This window comes from Anolis carolinensis, chromosome 4 (assembly GCF_035594765.1).
Source record: "Anolis carolinensis isolate JA03-04 chromosome 4, rAnoCar3.1.pri, whole genome shotgun sequence".
NCBI classification, from domain to species: Eukaryota; Metazoa; Chordata; class Lepidosauria; order Squamata; family Dactyloidae; genus Anolis; species Anolis carolinensis.
The window spans coordinates 242,035,819-242,058,242 of record NC_085844.1 but is presented as its reverse complement, the minus strand read 5'-3'; the positions used below and the strand labels follow the sequence as shown (position 1 = coordinate 242,058,242).

Genomic DNA, 22,424 nt, shown 5'->3' with positions numbered 1-22,424 from the left:
GAAAAAGAAAGAAGGTGCAAAGAAGGGAAAGGGAAGATGTTTAACCAAGATTTTATCATGGGAGAAAGGGAAAGAAAGAGCTAGAGCAGTGGTTCTCAACCTGTGGATCCCCAGATGTTTTGGCCTTCAACTCCCAGAAATCTTAACAGCTGGTAAACTGGCTGAGATTTCTGGGAGTTGTAGGCCAAAACATATGGGAACCCACAGGTTGAGAACCACTGAGATAGAGGAACAGAGAAAGAAAATTGAAATAAGGATGAAACCAGAAATGAATAATTTGTCTAAAAAAAAGCTGAGGAAGAAACAAATATGCATTGGGTTTTTTTTGGTAAAAATGTATACTTCCCACCAAGGAAAGAGCTACAGTAAGATGCCTGTATCTGTGGAGGATATGTTCCTGGCTGGACTGTGCTTATGTGGAGCCGTGGATATGGCTGAACATATTCTATCATTTCTTGGAATTTATTAGGTCTGCCAATGCAATTCTATAGTAACATAAAGTGGAAATAATCATCTGGAGGACCTAATCTCTAGAGTGACAATTTTTCTTCTGGATATGGATAAGTGTAGATGGGTTCCACATTATGATGGTCTAACTATTTGCTGGAGCTTCAGTCATTTCGGGAAGGGTGAAGATGAGAAGAGTGAGAAAACCCACAAAACATCAATCCTGGGTCTTCATGGCTTTATCTACACTGTTATATAATGCTTTATATGATCAGCATAGACTCACATAATGCAGTTCAATGAGGTTAAACTGCATTATATGGGTCTACACTGATTACATAATGCAGTTTCAAATGCCATCGCATGGCAGTATAGATGGAGCCTGAGGCAAATTGTCATATCTTCCACACAGGCCCTATATCCCAGGATCCGATCCCAGGTTTTCTGTTTATCCCAGATTATCTGGCAGTGCAGACTCATATAATCCAGTTTAAAGCAGAAAACCTGGGATCACATCCTGGGATATAGGGACTGTCAGGAAGGGCCCCAAGTTGGCTTTTCCAACCCCCTCATCCATGGTGATGGCCATGCATCTGAAAAATATTGAGAGTGTAATAATATATTGCTTTAAAGCAGTTTGCTCTTTACTTGAGATTTCTAACTGGAAGAAAGAGAGCCAGATCCAGAGATATGGGATACTGTATCTAATGATTGTCCATTACATTGTCTCCTGCCAGGAAGGTGATTCATTAGAAAGCAGAACACACTTTGCGATGGCTGCTATAATTTTAAGATCAGGAGTCATAAATGTAATATATCACCTAATGCAAATCTTCCCGGTGTAGATGACACCTTTTGATGTCCATGTGTTGTCATTGGAAGTAAGGGGTGAATTGGAAGAGTTTTCTGTGCTTATTTGCAGTCCCTGGTATATCTAATGGACTTCTTTGCCATCAGAAAGGTTCCACGTATATTTCCATGCATCAGAGTAGTTGTCGTGCCTTGGCAGATGAATCACCAATTAGTAAGCATAGATATGGTAATTTTGTAATATTCCATGCAACCCCCCTGCTGTTAGAGTTTTTATAAATGGTGGGAGACATATCATTAATTAGATCTGAGATAGATTAGCAAACACAGAGAGGTAGAGCGAGAGATATTTGGTCTACTGAGATGCAGTACTCAGAATGGCTCCATACAAGACACACCAGAAGCGTTCTTACATTGCTTCCATTATAAATGTCAGTGAATATTGGTAGTTTAGCATTTTAAATGATAAACCTTTTGCCTCTGTGGACTAGATTAGTAATGTCTAATCTCATTAGCTGTTAATTCCATTTCCCCACATTAGAAATTCACAAACAAAGATACTGCACTCACTTGCAAAGGAAATAAAACACCAGGTAAACAAAACTGAACAACTCACAGATAACCTGTCCAACGAAACCTCAAATTCTGGAATAGGTGATTTAGTAAAAAGAAAAAACATAGCACAAAAAAACATTTTTTATAATATTACGGTTAAAGTCCTGTTGGCCTTTTGTGTGTGCAAGTTTCCTTATGGGAGTGGTTGGATATGTTTGTCCAATGGAGAATGTCTTTGTTTAGTTCATCTACATGATGCATGTGAAGATTTACATGTACAATCAATTGCACATTGAATTAAACATTTTAGTGTAGATTCAGTTGTGCAACATTGCCATTCAATGGAAGGGTTACATAGTGTGATCAGCATGTCACTTTACAGGGGCCGGGCTGTGGCGCAGGCTGGTGAGCAGCCTGCTGCAATAAATCACTCTGACCATGAGGTCATGAGTTTGAGGCCAGCCCGTGGCGGGGTGAGCACCCATCAATTAAAAATAAATAAAAAAATAGCCCCTGCTCGTTGCTGACCTAGCAACCCGAAAGATAGTTGCATCTATCAAGTAGGAAATAAGGTACCACTTATAAAAAAGTGGGGAGGCAAGTTTAACTAATTTATGACATTGGAATGAGGAAGTGCCGTCAGAGTGGATGATGAAGCAGCTGCTCCCCCCTGTGGTCAGAATTGAACATCCCCTCAGGAGAAGGTTAAATTGCCTCTGCGTCTGTCTGTCTCTGTCTCGGTTCGATGTGTTCATGGGCACTGAATGTTTGCCCTATATGTATATAATGTGATCCGCCCTGAGTCCCCTTTGGGGTGAGAAGGGTGGAATATAAATACTATAAATAAATAAATAAATAAATAAATAAATAAATAAATAAATAAATAAATAAATGTAGACATTTATGAACAAATCTGATCTCAGCCTAGGCATGAATATTGCAGCCAAACACAATATTAATATATGCCTTCAAAATTGTATTTCTCACACTCTTATCATTCAAATAATTGTTGGGGCTGTTGAATTAAATAAAGTGTAAAATTGTCCTATACCCTACTTTCCACAGACCAGGCACCCATTGCAAATCCTGTCGTAGATTTGAAAAGCTGTTTGTAACAGGCTTGGCAATAAAGATAAATAAAGCAATAAATTAAGAAGGTAGAAAAAAGAAGGCTGGACTTACATCCTTCCAGCCACACATCAAATTCAATCAACTTTTCGTTGTTCAAAGTTGTATCTCCACCCAGTCTAATTGACATACAATCAAAGCCATCCAGATTGAAGAATTTAAAAGATAGTAAGGTATAAACAAGGAATAGTATTCACAAGCAGAAGGTGAGAAACAAACCAGTCCAACACCACCACACTCCCACTTACAGGGTCTAGCAGAGAAAAAACTATATTATAATCTTTGTAAAACTATATTATTTAAGTTTACTTGCACATACTAAAAGTAATAGCAATACAAATACTAAATCCAAATACAGTACAACAACTCAAGGTTGGAGACTCTGTAGCATATGGTCTTTAAAAATGATGAGAGAGAAAATATCAATATATGGTAAACACATTGAGACCGATTGCGGACTAACAAAGATACCAAAACAGAAAGAAGTTTTGCTAATAGTAACAAACAAGAAATTATGTAAATCCAGGAAATTATGTAAACAAACAGAGAGACGATGACTATAGGCCTGCTTAATTTCCTACTTCTGATATACCATTCCATGTTTTCTTACTTATTAAGAATCTGGTCTAAGGCCAGATCACAGATTTCTATATAATTGCTGATCATTTTGCTATTGCATTTTAATCTTTGTTTTGAACAATAATTTCAAATGTATGCAACGTATTAATATATTGCTCTCTCTACCTTCTGGCTGCAAATTATATTTGAAAACCTGCTGCTATAGAAAAGTTGTCCAAATGTGTGAATATGCAGTTTGCGATCCCAGGAGTAACTATAATGGAAGTTTCTCACATTCCTGGATTTTCTTTCTATTTTCTGAATAACGACCCCAGGGCTGAACAGTTATATAAAAGCATGTGGCTACCTGGTAGATAAATTCTCCTCTCTTTTGCCAGCAGGGTTGGGACAATAAAATTATTTAGAATATATTGCTCTCCCAATAGGTTCTATATAGCATTATGTGTGCACATTGATTTTTAGAGAGAAGGAAAGCTGTAATTTGCTCCTATAATAGCCTGCTGTACATAACAGGGTTTAGATTGATTAAGTCTCATTTCTGTGTAATGGTGGAAAAGAGAATTGTGTAACCCTCGGGAGATATTGGTGTTCTCTTAAGGCTTCCAAATGTGTCATTGTTTGAAATCATACGGAGAGTTATGGCAAAAGGAATGGGATGAGGGAGTAACTCCACAATCCAGTATGTCTATAGGAATAAAGAAATGAAAGTTTAAGTTGTTTTTATTTCAGATGTGCAAGCTAGTTTTAGGATGTTAGCTCAACTAAAGTTAAACATGATCTCCAGGTGGAAAGTGGTGGCCTGATTGGGCGTTTCATCACCCATGAGACCCACATATGATAGATATCTATGATGGCAATTACTTCAATTATCCTTTTTGAATTTCCTTGGTCAGCTAAAGCCCCATCTACACTGCTATATAATCCAGTTTCCAAATCATTATTATCTGATTTGAACTAGATAGCATGGCAGTGTAGATTCAGAAACTGGATAATATGGAAGTGTGGGTCCAGCTTAAGATGCTGTCATTTCTTAGTACTTAGAAAACCATAGTTGACTGCTCTGGGTGCTTGAATTGTCCCTCAGGTTCTTAAACTCTCTTTAAAGAAGAGTCTATTTTTAAATGTTGACTATCAAGCAAAAAGTGGGTGCTAGAAATAATATCATACAAAAGCTGACTGGCACAACCTGGGGATCACAACCAGATACAGTGAAGACATCTGCTCTTGCAGATTTGTTCTGAAAAAGAACAAATCAAGAAATGCATGATCAATTAGGCAAAGGATGTAGGCCATAATTTAAATTTGGACCATTGGGAAGAGATCTGGAAAAAAAAATACACAGTGGCAACAGATATAAGAGAAAATTGGTATAAGATGCAGTTCCGTTGGTATTATACCCTGGACAGATTAGCAAAAGTCAACGAAAAGAACTCTAAATTATGCTGGAAATGTGGAAAAAATAGGAACCTTCTTTTACCAATAGTAGACATATAGGAAAATCGAAGAGTTTTGGAAGACAATTCACCAAATGACACAAAAGATGATAGGAACCAAATTCAAATTAAAACCAGAAATGTACCTACTAGGATTCTCAAACTCAATATTAAAGAAAAATGATGATAGAATACTATTTTACATTAGCACTGTGGATAGACTAACCTTAGCAAGAGTTTGGAAAAGAAAAGAACCTCTGAATTCGAAAGATTGGTTAACCAAAATATTGGACATTATACAAATGGACATTTTGACACAAAAAATAAGAGAAGGGAAAAATAAGACTGATTGGACAAATGGTATAAAATTCCTGAGAAAAAGAAAAATGGATCTTACAATAGATCTGTCTTGTATATAGAAGTGAGCTAATGGAAAGGAGGCTAGAGAAAATGACAAAAGTTAAAGGAAAACGAAAAAAGAGTCTCCGAAGCACAGATGGCAAGTCAAACAGCACTTTGTTTTTTTAAATTTTTTGTTATTTTTATTTTTTTTCTTCTCCTCCTCTTTGTTTTACTCCCTGTCTCTCTTCTCACCATTCTTTACTACCAATTTCTCCCAATTTCGCTGTATCTACTTAGAAGCAATAAATTAAAATTATTATGCCAAAAAAAACTGCTCTTGCACTTTGCTACTCTGCTGCTGAGTAAACATGCTCAGTATGGAATATATCTCACCACATTAAAACACTGGATGTGGCTCTTAATGAGATATGCTGCATTATCACAGAATGTCTACGCCCAATACCACTGGAGAAATGATACTGTTTACCTGGTATTGCACCTCCTGATATCCACTGCGAAGTAGCAACCAGCAATGAAAGGACCAAGGCATTGACATCTCTGGCCCATCCTCTATTCGGACATCAGCCAGTATGCCAACAACTTAAATTAAGAAACAGCTTCCTAAGATCTACAGAGGTACTTGCAGGAACACCTCAGCAAGAGAGAGTCCAAAACTGGCAGGTAAAACCCAGAATCTCAATCAGTGGCTGAGACCAGATGAGAGACTCCCTCCTGGGCACACAGAAGACTGAGCGACTTGGAAGGCACTGAACAGACTCTGCTCTGGCACCACTAAATGCAGAGCCAGTCTTAAGAAATGAGGCTAAAAAATGGAGTCCACAACATGCGAGTGCGGAGAAGAGCAAACCACAGACCACTTACTGCAATGCATCCTGAGTCCTGCCACATGGACAATGGAGGACCTTCTTCCAGCAACACTAGAGGCACTTAATGTTGCCAGCTTTGGGTCAAAGGAAATTTAGCATAATGCCAAGTTTTTAACTTTGTGAGTTTTTATATATTATAACCATATACTCACATGACATGTATATATATATATATATATATACACACACACACACACACACACATTCAATGTTTCAAATGTTTTAACCAGTCTGTGTAGATATGGCCATAGATTTATTTATTTATTTATTTACAGTATTTATATTCCCCCCTTCTCACCCCAAAGGGGACTCAGAGCAGATTACAATGAACACATATATGGCAAGCATTCAATGCCAACAGACAAACAACATACATTAGACAAACTCAGAGGCATTTTAAACATTTTTCCAGCTTCACGATTCCAGCCACAGGGGGAGCTGTTGCTTCACTGTCCAGTAGTGGCTGTACTTCCTCATTCCTTTCCTCGTGTTTTGCTGTGTCACGACCCAGGCTACAGAGCACCAATAACCATACGCAGAGGCCAGATTCTATCTAATATCTTTATTAAGGAAATATATAAAGTTAGTAAAAGCAAATGTAAAAGTTAGTCCAGAAGCAGACCTTTCAGGAAAGGTCAAAATTAGACCAAAGAAACAATGTCCAATATGAAATATTAAGGTCCAAAGTTGTAATCCAATAACCGAAACACTCACTTTGCCAGGCAAAGTGAGGGGAGATGACAAGGTCCTTTAGTCCATGAACTTGAGCAAGGCTAGGAAATAACTTGATACTTGAAACAAGGCTTGAAACGTGGAACAAGGTAACGAGGAACAAGAACAAGGTCCGTGGAATAACTTGGTAAAATCCGTGAAACAAGGCAAGGGTTAGTCCTGGGAAACAAGGCAAGATCCGTAGGTAAACAAAGGCTGGAATTCAGGAGCGAAGGCTGGAAGCAAGGCAAGGCTTGAGCAGGAACGAGGCTTGAATCGGAGCGCGCTGTCCAGACACAACTCGCTCCGGAGGCTGACGAATTGACTCCGCGAAGTTACTACGCGGGTAAAACACCTATATAGAGTCTAACTTTCCCGCCGGAGCAGTTCTCTGGGAACCAGAAACGAAAGCTAAACTCTGAGACCAGATGTCTGACTCCTTAAAGATTCTCACGAAAAGCAGACTTAATTGGGTACATTCTTAGCTGCTATCCTCGCACTCCTGCGCGAAGCTGCTTCCAAACCCCTCTGTTGTTTACAAAACTCATGGCGAGAGAACACGGGAGATGTAGGCTCAGGGTTTGTTTGACATACTTCTGGGACACAACTTTCTTGCAGGTGCAAGGTTCCCAGATCTGCCTGGGAAAGATCTGGCTGAGAAGATTCCAGTTCTGACTGGGAAGGTAAAAAACCCAAGTTTTCTTCTTCATCAGGCATTACAATGTCATGAGCAGGACTACAAGGCCCATGAGTCATCACATGCTGGCAGTTTTATGGTGTTGTAAATTAGCCTCCCGCATAAAGCGTCCCTAAATTTCCCTAATTGACAGATGCAACTGTCTTTTGGGGCTGCATAGGTCAACAGTAAGCCGGGGCTATTAATGGTCGGAGGCTTAACCAGTAGTGATTTATAGCAGCTGGTTACTAGCCAGCTGCGCCACAGCCCGGCCCTGTGAGATTACAAATTCTTATGATAAACCACTATGTTTGTCAAGAAACTTGGAAAGATGACATCATCAGTAGCCTAACTCAATGAAATTCTAACACAAGTACACACGTGTACAAATTGGGACTGGAGCAAAATATTGCATTGTCTGTATCTTAATATGGTGGGTAGAATCCTGTTAGTTTCGATATAGCAGGGAAATGGATTGGATACTTTTCTATTAAATTGCTGTGTTACTCTGATATATGATTTAGAGGGCTTCTGCACTGTAGAATTAATGTAGTTCGACATCATTTTAACTGCCATGGAATCACAGGAGTTATAATTTTACTAGGTCATTATCCTTCTTGGCCAAAGAGTGCTGGTGCCTCCCCTAACTACAGCTCCCATGACCGTATAGCCTTGACCCATGACAGTTAAAATGGTGTCAAACTGCATTCATTCTAAAGTGCAGATTCACCCTTAGACAGGATGAAGCAAATTGATTTTGAGAAAGATCAAAATGAATGGTGCTTTAAACCATAGCAATACTTACGTAAGACTCGAACGCCGTGCTTCAGGGCTTGTACGCGCCCTGGTTCCATAGACATGCTGAGCATGGTTTGTTGCCCTCCAATAGTGCACACCTGGTTTTCTTGTGCGGCTTGCTTGAACATGATGATAAGTTGGTTGGCGATAATGGTGTTCAACACGGAGATGATAATCATCGGGAACACAAAGGAGATGAAAGCATTGACCTGGATGAAGAAGAAACAAAGGGGATGAAGGTACCTTTCAAACACTTAAATAGAAGGGAAAGAACACAAGAACTTAAAGAGAGCCATGTTAGATGAGATCAAAAGCTCGAATGCTTCAGTTTTATGTTGCACTATGGTCTACCAGTTGCCTATAAGAAGTCCATCACCAGGACGTGGAATGCAATGGCACTCTTAACTTACATTCCCTAGCAGAAAATATACAAATTTCTTAACCATGGAGTTGATGTATAATCTAGTGCAGTGGTTCCCAGACTTTTTTTGACCAGGAGCCACTTGACCAGGGATCACTTTGACCAGGGACAACTCTCCAACATTAGTACCAAAAGGGTTATTAATCAGTTTTTGGTCAACTTTAGATTCGGTTTGGTTATTTGGGGTGCTGATTCAGAAAATTGCATTGGATAGACCACATCAGTTCTAGTTTCTGATACAGAACATATGCCATCCAGTAGTCGCCACCTGCAGAAAATAATATTTAATAATCTGGAGCTAATGTGGTCTATCCAATGCAATTTTCTGAATCAGCACCGCAAACAACCCCATGAACAGGCCTAAAAACACCAAAGCGCCCCCGCTTCCAGGCACCATATGGAATGGCTCTGCTCAGGGGAATGGAGGAAGAGGAGAAGCAGCAGTCAGGAGGCTTGTTGTTGCACCTTTCATGGGTAGTCAGCCTCTCCCCTCCTGACATCCCAGTTGCCCAGTTGCCTCAAGAGGTCTTTGAGAGACCAGTCGCTCTCATTGTAATGGTGTAGTAACAATGAGGCTGTGGACCATATTTTAGTTCTTGGGAACCATTGGTGGTCCATGGACCACAGGTTGGATGGTACCACTGCTCTAGTGTCATCATCAGCCCTTCTCAGAGGAATTGTAGTTTAGGGGAAAACACAAGCGCTATCTAACAGAATATTCTAAGTACAGATTGAATATCCTTTATCTGAAATGGTTGGGATCAGAAGTGTTTTGGATTCCACCCCTCCCTCTGATTTTGGAATACTTGTAGATGTGTGTAGATAATGCTGTATCTTCAAGATGAGTCCGAACTCTCAAATAACATTCATTTATGTTTTATATACACTGTATATACAATAGCCTGAAGGTAATTTTATGCATAATATTTTTTATAATTTTGTGCATGAAGCAAAGTTTGCGTACACTGAACTAGTAGAAAGCAAATCACCAATTCAAGCACTCATGTGGACAATTTTAAATGCTGTAGTATTCCAGATTTCATTAATTCTAGATAAGGGATACTCAACCTGTATAATTCTACTTTTTGTCCTTATTTTGTGAGGTAATTTTATAAAGAATATTTTTCATAATTTTGTGCATGAAGCAAAGTTTGTGTACATTATCCACAGGACCAGTATCTCTGATTTCATTTAGCCAGTCTGGCAGAATATGTCTTCTCAAAGCATTTTCTAGATTCATCCATCAGAAAGCAAACCTCAGGCACCTGTGTCTACAACTCTAAATTTTGGCATATTTTGAATAATTTTGGATTATGGATGCTCAACTTGTACTTAGGCATTCACTTAGTATCTCAGATGAGTACTTTTAAATCCCAGGATGGAGACTTGACAGATAAATGAAATCGAACAGATATACCATCTGTACAGTAAACAAAAGCTTTTGTCATAGGCCCAATCAACACTTTCATATAATCTAGTTTCTGAATCTAGATTATTTGATTTGAATTGGATTATATGCCAGTGTAGACTCAGAATCTGGATTATATGGCAATATAAATCCAGCTATAGACAAGGTTATCTAGCAGAGATGCACTTTTTATGTATGCCACATTGTTTCTATAGACACATATATAAAACACATGGTTTCTCAAAACTAAAGATGTGAAGGCTCAGGATTTTTTAAAAAAAAAATCAGAAAAATACCATTTCCACCTATTTTTTTTTCTGAAGCTTTTTTCCCTTGGGGGAAAAACTTTGATTAATTATTATTTTTTAGAATGACAAATAAAACATTGAAGATAAAGTGTTCACATATTTACTGCCTTAAATTTCAAAAATTATGCAAGTAGAAGGCATTCACATTAAACTATGTACAATATTACATTATTAAAATTCCTCTTCAGTTTTGTTTTCTTACTACTTTTTATGCAAATAAGTCCACTGCAACTGCTTGACATTAGAACTAATGGAGATTTCCCATCCCTGTTCAAATAATGTTGATGCTTTTATCTTCTTTTATTGAAGAGTCTTTGCCTGTTCCTCAAATTAGCAAAAGCAAAAAAGTTCAAATATCATTTATGGTTCAGGATCTTTTGTTCAGTTCATAATAAAAATGTATTTCTTTGAAAAAAGGAAGTTCATTTTAATGTGATATTATGCATAAACTGTAATTTTAATATATCAAATATGCTAATTTTATGCCAAAACAAGTGATATATTATTCATTTTGTGTACCTAAAGTAACACAGGGATTTTCAATCTGTGAAAGATGCTAATGCAATAGGTTCTTGGTATCCACTGGGTTTTAGTTCCAGAACTTACTGAGGATATTAAAATCGTGGATGTTCAAGTCCCATTACATACAATAGGGTAGTAAAATGACACCCATTATGTAAAGTGGCAAAATAAAGATTTGTTTTGTGCATTTAAAAAACATTTTCAATTTAGCTCCATGTATGCAGAATCCGTGGAAACAAAGAACTAACTTGACTGCATTTTTTGTTTTTGTTTTTTTTCTGGAAAAAATTCTTTAAAAATGGGAAAAAAATTCTCCCCACACCTTCCAAGAAAATTTTAATCTCTACTTAATAATAATACTTTATTTATAACCTGCCCTATCTGCCTGGGGGACTCCAGCAAAACTAACAAAGTGGCAAACATTCAATGCTGAAAACAACAAAATAACAATCAGTGCATAAAAAAATCTCAGTATAAAATTATAAAAACTAACTGAAAAAATAACCAAAAATGAAACTTAAATAAACATAACATAACACATCACAAACATTTACAACATGATAAACTCTTAAAAATTAGACTAAAAAGGCATTAAATGCTGAGATGGTGTATAACATCCAACAGACGGATGGTAGGTGTCCAATATCTAGGCGAGAATATATATAAAGATGTACTTGTCTTGTTTCTTGTATAATTCCAAACAACCAAATTCCATGCAAAAATTTACTTCATACTGCACAATTAGAGCACTTAACTGCCACAGTGGTATCCAATAGAATCCTGGGATGTAAAGATGCACTATAGCTGTCAACATGCCATAATATTGAACCATAGATGTTAGATTGAAGTGTTATAACTGTGCTGTATGAAGGAGACCAAAGCCAACAGTAGTAAAGGCACATTGGAGACAGCATGTGAAAGGTGGGGTCTGCCCATGAAGTTCTACCTTGCTTCAGTTGAAGGAAACATATATAAGGACCTCACATGGAGGTCCAAAAGCCTAGAGATAGTGGGGGAAACTGTGGAGCAGCATCCTGTCCTCTTACCATGGTTGGTCATGGGCTGGCATCCTACAATGTTTCCCGGCAGCCCTCAACTTCCTTCCGTGCTGTCCCCGGCTTCTTCAATTACGAGATGGGTAATCACCCAATTCCTCAGGGCTGCCTCTCAACACGCTGCTGGCATGCTGCCAACACGGAGCCCAAAAGAGCTCCACTGGAATTAACTCTGTGCCATTTGATGGGCTCTGGCAGACTCTGTTCTGTGCTGGCAGCATGCAGAGATGGGGAAAACCACCAATTTGATGAGGTAGTGTAGGACATCCTCAGTGAGTAAAAAAACTCAATGTCTTCCATATAGCTTGTTGTTATATTGTGCCTTCGCATTATTACTGACACGGGGATGCTAATTATGGGGGATTTTGGGGACTGTCTGACTCACTGATGGTCACCCAGTGGGTTTTCATGACTGAATGGAGAATCAAACCCTGGTTTCCAGAGCTATAGTCCAATGATCTTCAAACCGTTACAATAATATTTAAAATGACAGTTTTGAAATAATGGATGGCTTTGGACATATCCCCATCATTATCCTCACCCTAATATAAAAGTGGGGGTCCCTGGTGGCACAGCTGCTGAAGTTGTGGACTAAAAGGTCCCAGGTTCAAATCCCGGGAACAGAATGAGCGCCCGCTGTTAGCCCCAGCTCCTGCCAACCTAGCAGTTCGAAAACATGCAAATGTGAGTAGATCAATAGGTACCGCTCTGGCAGGAAGGTAATGGCGCTCAATGCAGTCATGCTGGCCAAATGACCTGGAGATGTCTATGGACAACGCCGGCTCTTCGGCTTAGAAATGGAGATGAGTACCAACCCCCAGAGTCGGTCATGACTGGACTTAATGTCAGGGGAAACCTTTACCTTTTTAAATATAAAAGTGGTGGTACCGCTTCTGAGAATCTGACAATTTTCTAGATGCTGCTTCTGACCATGCAAAATACCTGTATTGGCACCACAAAGATTTCTTGTGCCAAAACAGCCGTCTCCAACTTTGGGCTTGCCAGATGTCTTAGACTACAACTTCCATAGTTTCGCCTGGCAAAGGATGAAGTTGTTGGCTGATATATCTAGAGAGGGTTACTGGTATTATTATTTTTTCGGAGGAAGGTAGAGCTTTGCCAAAGCGTATACAAGCCTGGACGTTTTCCTGCAATCAGACAGACCTAATATGCTTTTTGCCAATAAGACACATCAGAAGTTATTTTCAGGAATTTAATGACAGTAGCAAGAAGGTTTCCTTTAGAAAAGAACAGTGTGATCTGCTCTCTCCTTCTGTAAAGGAGCGGTTGATCAAAGGGTAGAAATTGGCAGAAATGCCAAAGCTCACAGTATTTATTCATCTGTAAGGTAACAGAGTACTTTTAGACTTTTTAGATTAATGACTTCTCTTTTATGGACATCACGAAGGGAAGATATCATCTGAGGCTAAGTTTAAATAAAAGCTTTTCTGTATTATAAATATTATAAATATGTTTCGGCACTTCTGATTTATAAATTTGAAAAAAATAGGAAAAAGATGAAAAAGTCACCTATAACGAAGTCAATTCTTGCACACAGAAGTTCTCAAGCTCACAGACATTGATTAGTTTTAGAACCAGACTAGGCTGTTTTTTGCTGCCAAAGGTTAAGAGGGTAATCCTAGCTCAGCAAGCTGGCCGAGGGTCAGACAAGTTGGCTCTCGTCTGGCTGAAAAGCTGTGTTAAATTCAAACCTGACCTGTGTAGGAATTTTGAAAAATTACTTAGAACTGGTTTAGTTCCAGGATTTTCTGTGGATGTTGAAATCCAAGAATGCTCATGTTCTATTATATACAATGATATGATAAAATTATGTTCTCTATATAAAGTATCAAAATCAAGGTTTGCAGTTTGGAATTAAAAAAAAATATTTTCAAGCTGAGGATGGTTGAATTTGTGGATGCAGAATTTGTGGCTATGGAGGGCAAACTGAACAAGTGTCCTTGAACTGGGGCAGGTTTGGATCTGCAAAAATCTGGAAAATCACAGCTCCCCTGTCACTCCTCCATGCCACTGCCCCCGTTTTGGGCTCTTTTGCTGGCTGGTCTCAGCCAGAGGAGCAATTTCTTTGGAGATTCCTCTGCCCATTGTTTATGATATCAGCTGGCAGAGAGCGCTTATGCACTCATTAGATGCAAACTAACCTAGGAATATGATTGTTTGCATTATTCATGTAGGAAAGAATGTGTCATTTAGATACATTTCTTCTTATCATAGGGACATCTGAGAAAACTCTGCAGTTACCAAAATGAGAAAGCCTTCTCCTACTGCTGCAACTCAGCCTTTTTCTTCCCCTACTCCATGATGATATCCTATTCTCCAATTCTCCTGATTGACAGGGTCGGTCCCAATCTATTCTCTGCCAGCCCACTTTTCTAGCTTCTTTTGAAATGTTCTAGTTTCTCTCTCTCACGTCCCTCTTTTATTTTCAGTTTACTTCCATTACAGCCAACTAAGTTCAAAGTGCAAAAGTATTTTTATTCAAGGAAATAGAGAAGTGGGGGCACAATCCCCCCAGTAGGCTCTAAAAAAGGCAAATTTGTGTAACTTTTGTAGCTTCCTCACTCATAACTTTGGTCATCTTGGCCACATTACTGGCCAAATATATGTGAATTCTGGAGGGTATGTGTTGGGAATCTATTGAGCGGTTAGACTAAAAAATAACTCTCTCTTGGGGTGATTCCTCAAAAATACAGCTGAGTGGCAGAACCACGTTTCATAAGCAGCAGAAACTTACGTGTGGTGAGCCAAGAGAAGCCTTTGTTCCTCAGGATGGCAAAGAATTGCAGAATCTCAATAAAGGTTCAAAATAATTTATTGAGGTAAAAAGAAATCTATTGTAGGTTCTTGAAGCTAACTAGCTCACTAGACTAGCTTCTAAGGAAGGTAAGAAGATAAAAATAACAAAATATCTAAATAGCTACATTTTGCCAGGAGAGAGGGCAAAATGTGGCTTCTCAGGGTGAAGATAAAGCAGAAAGAGAGACAAAATGGGGCTGGCCAAATGGTCAAAGCTTTGGGGCAATTAACATTCCAAAAGATAGAGGAAGTTGCCTCATCCCTAAAGGGTCACATTACTACAACAACAAGGTGAGGAAGTGAGTGTAAACAGGAAAGCAAGAGATGGAAAACAGCAAAGGCCTATCTAGGCATGCATGGGAATATAGAGAGAGTTCTCTCAGTCTAATCATATCCTCTACCTAACTACTTAATACTTGTGCAATCCAGGAAGCCAACCAATAGTATGTGATATAGGGTCTGGTAGGAGACAACAGAAGGAGGGGAACCAAGCATGGAAGACCACTTGTCAATGGTTTCCAACTTTCCATGACTGCTGATGGCAAGCCTTAATTGGCGATCCTCTTTCCTCGGCCTCAGCCTTATTGTGACAAAAAGCAAGGAGAATCATTTGTTGATGGCTATCATTGCAAATGCTAGAGAAGCCTTGATCAGATATGCTACTCTTCCTGCTACCGTGTTTCCCCGAAAATAGGACAGTGTCTTATATTAATTTTTGCTCCCAAAGATGCACTAGGTCTTATTTTCAGGGGATGTCTTATTTTTCCATGAAGAAAAATTCACATTTATTGTTGAACAAAAAAATGAACATTTATTATATACTGTGCAGTAGTTGTCATCACAAACCAGCATAACCAGACAAACTCTGAATCCTATCAAGTATTTCTTATTACTACCAATATTTCCATTTACAACACTCTATGGTATGTACATTTACCGATCTGCTCTGGTGTTCTGTTCTTTGGGCATGCTTCCAAACAAAAACTTTGCTAGGTCTTACTTTTGGGGGAGGCCTTATATTTAGCAATTCAGCAAAACCTCTACTAGGTCTTATTTTCTGGGGATGTCTTATTTTAGGGGAAACAGGGTAGCAAGGCAGAAAGGGGGCAAGCAAATGTGAGAAACATCACCCATCAATACCTGTCATTGTTCATGTACAACGATCCATAAATCCTCTTGGAACTCGCAGGGATCCTTTGGACAGTCTGGAGGATGCCATTTCAATTTTGAGGCAGTTATCTCCCCCACTTATCTGTCCTTGCCCTCCTGCCAACCACAACACAGAAATGTTGGAAGGGAAGAGAAAATAATTGAGTCTGGCTGGGATGGCAGAGAAAACATTAAAATGGGCTTCAGCAGGATTCTGCTTGTTCTCCTGTGCTGATGGGCAGCAAGTGTCCAAGGACACAGATTATCATAAAACAAACAGCTACAAGGGAAGCCAATCCAGTCCAGATCAAACACAGGTAGTCCAAAAAGACGAAGGGGGAAGAGGGTAAAGGTCTAACATGGTTCAGAAATCATAATACAATATCCCAGATAACCAAAGTCAAAACAAAAATGATGAGAAGAGGAGTAATTCAACATGGCTAATCTACAGGTCAGGAATTCCACGATGCCTGTAAACACTGTTGGTCCAGGAGACAGAATAGTTGCCAATAACAAGGATTCATAGCACAAATCAGGAGATTTGCAGATGGCTGGTTTCTACTGAAGGCAGGTGCTTGGTGAATCAACATTTCTTATTTAACAGATGTTGGCTCTTATGAAGCAGCTCCTCTCTCTTTCAAGACAATAGTATATCTTCAGCATCTACCAAGCCTTTCTAAACAGAGAGCTCTCTTCCTGCTTCATCAACTATTTGTTCAGATTTAGGGAGGAGGCTGTCATCTAGAGCCAGAAATTCCTCTCAATTCAACTCCCTGAGGGTGCATCTATTCTACTAATTCAGTTTACTACTTTAACTGCCATGGCTCCCTATATGCAATCAAGGGGTTGCACTTTTACAAGGTCTTTAACCTTTTCTGTCAAAGAATGCTGTTTTTTCACTATAAATTCCATTGCATTGAATTATTGCAGTTACAGTGGTGGCAAGCTGCATTGATTCTAGATATTCCATGAAATTCATCTGATTTCAGAAAATGAGTTATGACTCATTTCTTTTGAATTCTCTGTTATAGAGCTCCAGCACCACAGTTCAGGAATGTGGACTAGAACTCTCTGGCAGAGAGGTCTAAATGAATCACAGAACTACAAATCCCAGACTGAGACATGACACACTGAAGTGGGTTTAAACAGTTATAACTGCATTGCATAGATATAAAGTATGAATTCGTTTTTCATTGCCTCAATGGCATGTCCACCAAAATGGGAAGAGTACACAGAACTCCATGGGGCTTGCTTTATGCTCAGACTTAGCCATGTCTAACTTTAAGTGGATTCGAGGTTCAACTGGATTTTGGGGTAGTTAATTTTAGCTGACTTGGAGGCCCCTGGTGGCACAGTGTGTTAAAGCGCTGAGCTGCTGAACTTGCGGACCAAAAGGTCCCAGGTTCAAATCCCAGGAGCGGAATGAGCCCCAGCTCCTGCCAACCTAGCAGTTCGAAAACATGCAAATGTGAGTAGATCAATAGGTACCGCTCTGGCAGGAAGGTAACGGCGCTCCATGCAGTCATGCCAGCCACATGACCTTGGAGGTGTCTACGGACAACGCTGGCTCTTCAGCTTAGAAATGGAGATGAGCACCAACCCCCAGAGTCAGACATGACTGGACTTAATGTCAGGGGAAAACCTTTACCTTTTACCTAATTTTAGCTGAATTTAAGCTGCCACTTGTGATGGAGCCCTCATCTGGGTTGTCTTCCTGCAGCCCAACCCTTGGACTCCTATCAATTATCTTGTTCTTTTACTTTAAGGTCCCTTAAACTCTGGGGACTCTTTTTTTTTAAAACAACCCTATCTTTCCTACATGGGCCAATCTAACCCTTTCACATACAAACTTATATTTTTTCTATTTACTTTCCCCATGGCAAATCATGAGCTGTCATTGACTGCCTCGCCTCTACCTAGGCTTACTCAGCTTCTTGCTTCATACCTATAAAATGAGGCAGATTAGTTATTTTGCTTTCAGAGTAATTTCAGAGCCCAACATATTTTGCTGTGTGATGTAGAATAGGAAAGTGTCCCACATAGCCACAGGTCAAATATCTTAAGCCAGGCAAGCTATTTGGACCTGGTAAAAGGTAAAGGTTTCCCCCTCACATTAAGTCCAGTCATGTCTGACTCTGAGAGTTGGTGCTCATCTCCATTTCTAAGCCAAAGAGTTGGCATTGTCCACAGACACCACCAAGGTCATGTGGCCGGTATGACTGCATGGAGCGCCATTCCCCTCCCACCATAGTACTTATTCATCTACTCACATTTCCATGTTTTCTAACATATTACTAATCTTTGGACCTGTTCCTCAAGCAATATTGCTGTCACCAGTATATTATTTTTCTCTGATTTTTATCATGTCAGAAGTGACTTGAGAACATATTGCAAGTCGCTTCTGGTGTGAGAGAATTGACCATCTATAGAGATATTGCCCAGTGGACGTTCAGATGTGTTACTATCCTGCTGGGGGGCTTCTCTCATTTCCCCGCAAGCTAGAGCTGACAGATTGGAGCTCACCCCATCTTACAGAATGGAACCGGCTACCTTCAGGTCAGCAACCCAACCTTTAGATCAGCAATCCAGTCAGCAGATGGCTGATGAGAGGTAAACATAAGGTACAAATTGTGCAGAAATAATCTATCAAGGGCATGGAATTGTTAGTGGCAAAACATTGGATAAAGGGTAGAGGGAATATATTAATCTTATGACACCCATTCCATTTTATTACACTGACATTTATGCCTCCCATGTTAACTGAAGTAAGCCTTTGATTTTGTTCTTTAAACGATCAACACAATGTTTTGGGCATTTCTCTGGAGCTAGGTAGCATTTTATATATAAATGGTTTCTGATTTAGAGTTGTTGATTTGCTTCTTTCATCTATCATCGTAATCATCGGGGTTGCCTGTGCTCTCCTTTATTTCAGGTTTATCCCATCTTCTTGGCAAAGCTGGCTCTTTTGTGCTGATTTTAATGACAGGTCTCTGTAGCTCATTATCCAATTAGCTGGTAACCTCTGCTCCAGAGGATTAGAATTGATTGGCCCAACAGATCCAAGTTACAGCATTTGTAAAATCCAATGAATGTATATTTGTTATAAAAAAATAAAGCAAAAGGGGATGAAATTAACTTGTTCTCGAATCTAATAGAAGGCAATATGAGCATCAAATGAAAGTCAAGATCTATTGCCTTTTGATGGATGTTCATCCATATCTGTCTTATTAGTGCTTTAAACAGTTTAGAAGTCAGTTTAAATATCATTACATTAATGTTAAAATCAAATCCTTCTGGAAATTGTAGTACGGATGAATTAATGGCCCTTGCAGAAATTCTTGCTGTCTATGAGTAGCTTCCTGAGAATTATAGCTCCAATTTTTTCCTAGAATGGATTCTGTTGCATGTAAACATGCTCTGAAAATGGTTTAGATCTTTAAGGTGGGTATGTACAGTCTTACCAACAAACAATTGACTAAAATCAACCAAATAGATTTCATATACAAGTTCATGCTGATCATTTCTGTAGATTTCTTCCTCTAATTTTTGTTCTCCTTCAGTTCTCTTTTTGTAAGCCAGGTGAGACCTTTCTACTTTTCTAAATACTTCAATTTATTTATTTATTTATTTATTTATTACAATATTTATATCCCGCCCTTCTCACCCAACAGGGGACTCAGGGCGGCTTACAATAAAACAGACATATAAAAACAGTACAATACACTATAAATCAGTTAAAAAATTAACTTACATATAACATTCATAAAATGCATTTATAAAATATAGGTAGGCGTGTACAAGTTTAAAAGACTGGGTCTGTCAATTGAGTTCCAGTATACATAATAGTAATTAATGCTGCTGATTCTTATTCGAAAGCCTGGCCCCACAACCAAGTTTTTACCTTCCTACGGAAGGATAAAATAAATAAAATAAATAAAATAAATAAATAAATAAAACAATTTATTGTTTTTCCCCACCATTAGCAAGTAAAAATACACAGGGTTGGTACAGAAATGGACAACTTAACAGATCAAGGAGCTGGAGTAGCTCCCCTATGAATAAGGAGTGGGAATTTTTTTACTTGTTTGAGAAAGGAAGGAGAGACATGCTATCTTTCCAACTCAGGGTGACTCTAAGGCAAACCTACCGTGTTTCCCTGAAAATAAGACAGTGTCTTATATTAATTTTTGCTCCCAAAGATGCACTAGGTCTTATTTTCAGGGGATGTCTTATTTTTCCATGAAGAAGAATTCACATTTATTGTTGAACAAAAAAATGAACTTTTATTATATACTGTACAGTAGTTGTCATCATAAACCAGCATAACCAGACAAATTGTGAGTCCTATCAAGAATTCCTTGTTACTACCATTATTTCCATGTACAACAATCTATGGTACGTACATTTACCAATCCAGCATGCTCTGTTTGGTGGGCATGCGTCCAAACAAAAACTTCACTAGGTCTTACTTTCAGGGGAGGCCTTATATTTAGCAATTCAGCAAAATCATTACTGGGTATTATTTTCAGGGGCTGTCTTATTTTTGAGGAAACAGGGTATCACAGGGTTGTCTTGGCAAGATTTTTCAAAGTGGGTTTGTCTTTGCTCTCCTCTGAGGCTGAATCTTGCCCAAAGTCACCCAGTGGGTTTCCAAGGCTGAGTACATATTAACCCAGAGTCATAGTCCAGGACTAAAACAACTACACAATGCTGTCTTTCATGAGACAATGCTGTCTTTCATGTAAAGCATATAAAACAAGGTGGTGAGAAGTTGTCCTTCCCACTCTTTCACACCAATACAATTTAGGGTTCTCCACTAAAGTTGAGTGGCAACAGCAGATTCCAGGCCGATGAAAGGAAGCACATCTTGATACAATGTGTTGTTGTTAACCAATGCTGTTCACAGCTACATGGCAGTGGCTGGATTTACACTGCCAAATAATGCAGTTTGAATGTCATTATATGGTCAGTGCAGTTCAATGCAGTTCAAACTGCTTTATATGGGTCTACACTGGCTATATGATGCAGTTCAAGCTGCATTATTTGGCATTGTAGATCCAGCCAGAGTTATGGTTACCAAGTTGGATGGCTGGTAACCATAACTCTGGCTGGATCTACACACTGCCAAATGGTTGGATAAATCCATGGAGGTGGAGACCATCTATGGGTACTATTCAGGGTGGCTAGCTATGTATCAAAGTAATATTGTGAAAATATTGTGACATGAAAAGGTGATAATGTTGGGGAAAGAGGAAAAAAGTAGGATAAGAAGAAGTCCACATTTCAAATTATTTAAGTCAATGGTTCTCAGCCTGTGGGTCCCCAGGTGTTTTGACCTACAACTCCCAGAAATCCCAGCCTGTTTGCCAGTTGTTAGGATTTCTAGGAGTTGACAGCCAAAACATCTGGGGACCCAGAGGTTGATAACCACTGATTTAAGTGGATAATTGAAGCCATGAACCTAAGTTTGTAGGTTCTGTGCAGGGCTATTAACGACAGAATCTCTTGCAGGTCTCTCATTCATAGGGTGTCCAACCATGTTAAAATAACAACAACAAATCTGAGACAATTATGTCTCTACTAACTGCTGGGAGATGTAAGATGGCAAATGCAGTAGCAACTGTGGGTCAAAGTTCTATCTCAGTGCTGCAAGGGCATTAATCTTGATCAGTGCATTTATGTTGCAGACTGAAAGGGCAAGAACAACTTTTCTTTCCTGGGTGTGCAATGGCAACTGGATAGCTTGACCCACAGCTACTGATTAGCCATGGAGCGATCCCTGGGCACTGTCCAGTTACCCAAGAAAGAAAGTGAAATTAAATTATCACTTTCCAGAGTAAGGCTTCTCCAATCCTCTTAGAGAGAATACATACATGAGACATAGCCAGAATCTTCCAACTATTATGGCCAACAGCAGCTTTAAGATGCAGTTTGGATTGATGGTTTTAAAACGAACCTTTCCCAAGTGCTGGTTATCAATAGGCTGTCACAGTGAGCATGGAGAAAAAGCAAGCTTAATCCTATAGGTTTTGCTGAGACCAATTTTCAACTAACCCTTCTTATTCTTATTCTAGAACTGTACCTATTCATAGCCATTTGGAGGTCAGAGAGGCAGTGGATAGATAAAGTAAATAAGGAATTAATAAAGAAACACACCACACAACTCAGATTTAGACCAATTTGTGATTTCCATTTATCTCATCTTATGAACAAGTTTTCCATTCCTTCAGTTTAAATGCTTTCTAGCTTTGAAATCTTCTCTCTGCCACTGTTATTGAATTCTACTTCTGGAACTTGACGGTAGATGAATTGTGTTCTCTCTCCATGGAAATCATTTAATTTGAAAATGCCATAAACAGCCAGAGTGGCTCTGAAAAT

The 22,424-nt window shown here is 39.0% G+C and overlaps 1 protein-coding gene across 1 annotated transcript in view; it reads right to left on the bottom strand.

Moving 5' to 3' along the window:
* ntsr1 (neurotensin receptor 1) overlaps positions 1-22,424 on the bottom strand; it is a 139,459-nt gene that overhangs the window by 3,292 nt on the left and 113,743 nt on the right. Inside the window, exon 2 of the mRNA XM_003220701.4 lies at positions 8,374-8,575. Within this exon, the coding sequence (XP_003220749.1) occupies positions 8,374-8,575 (202 nt within the window). The remainder of the gene's footprint in view (positions 1-8,373; positions 8,576-22,424) is intronic.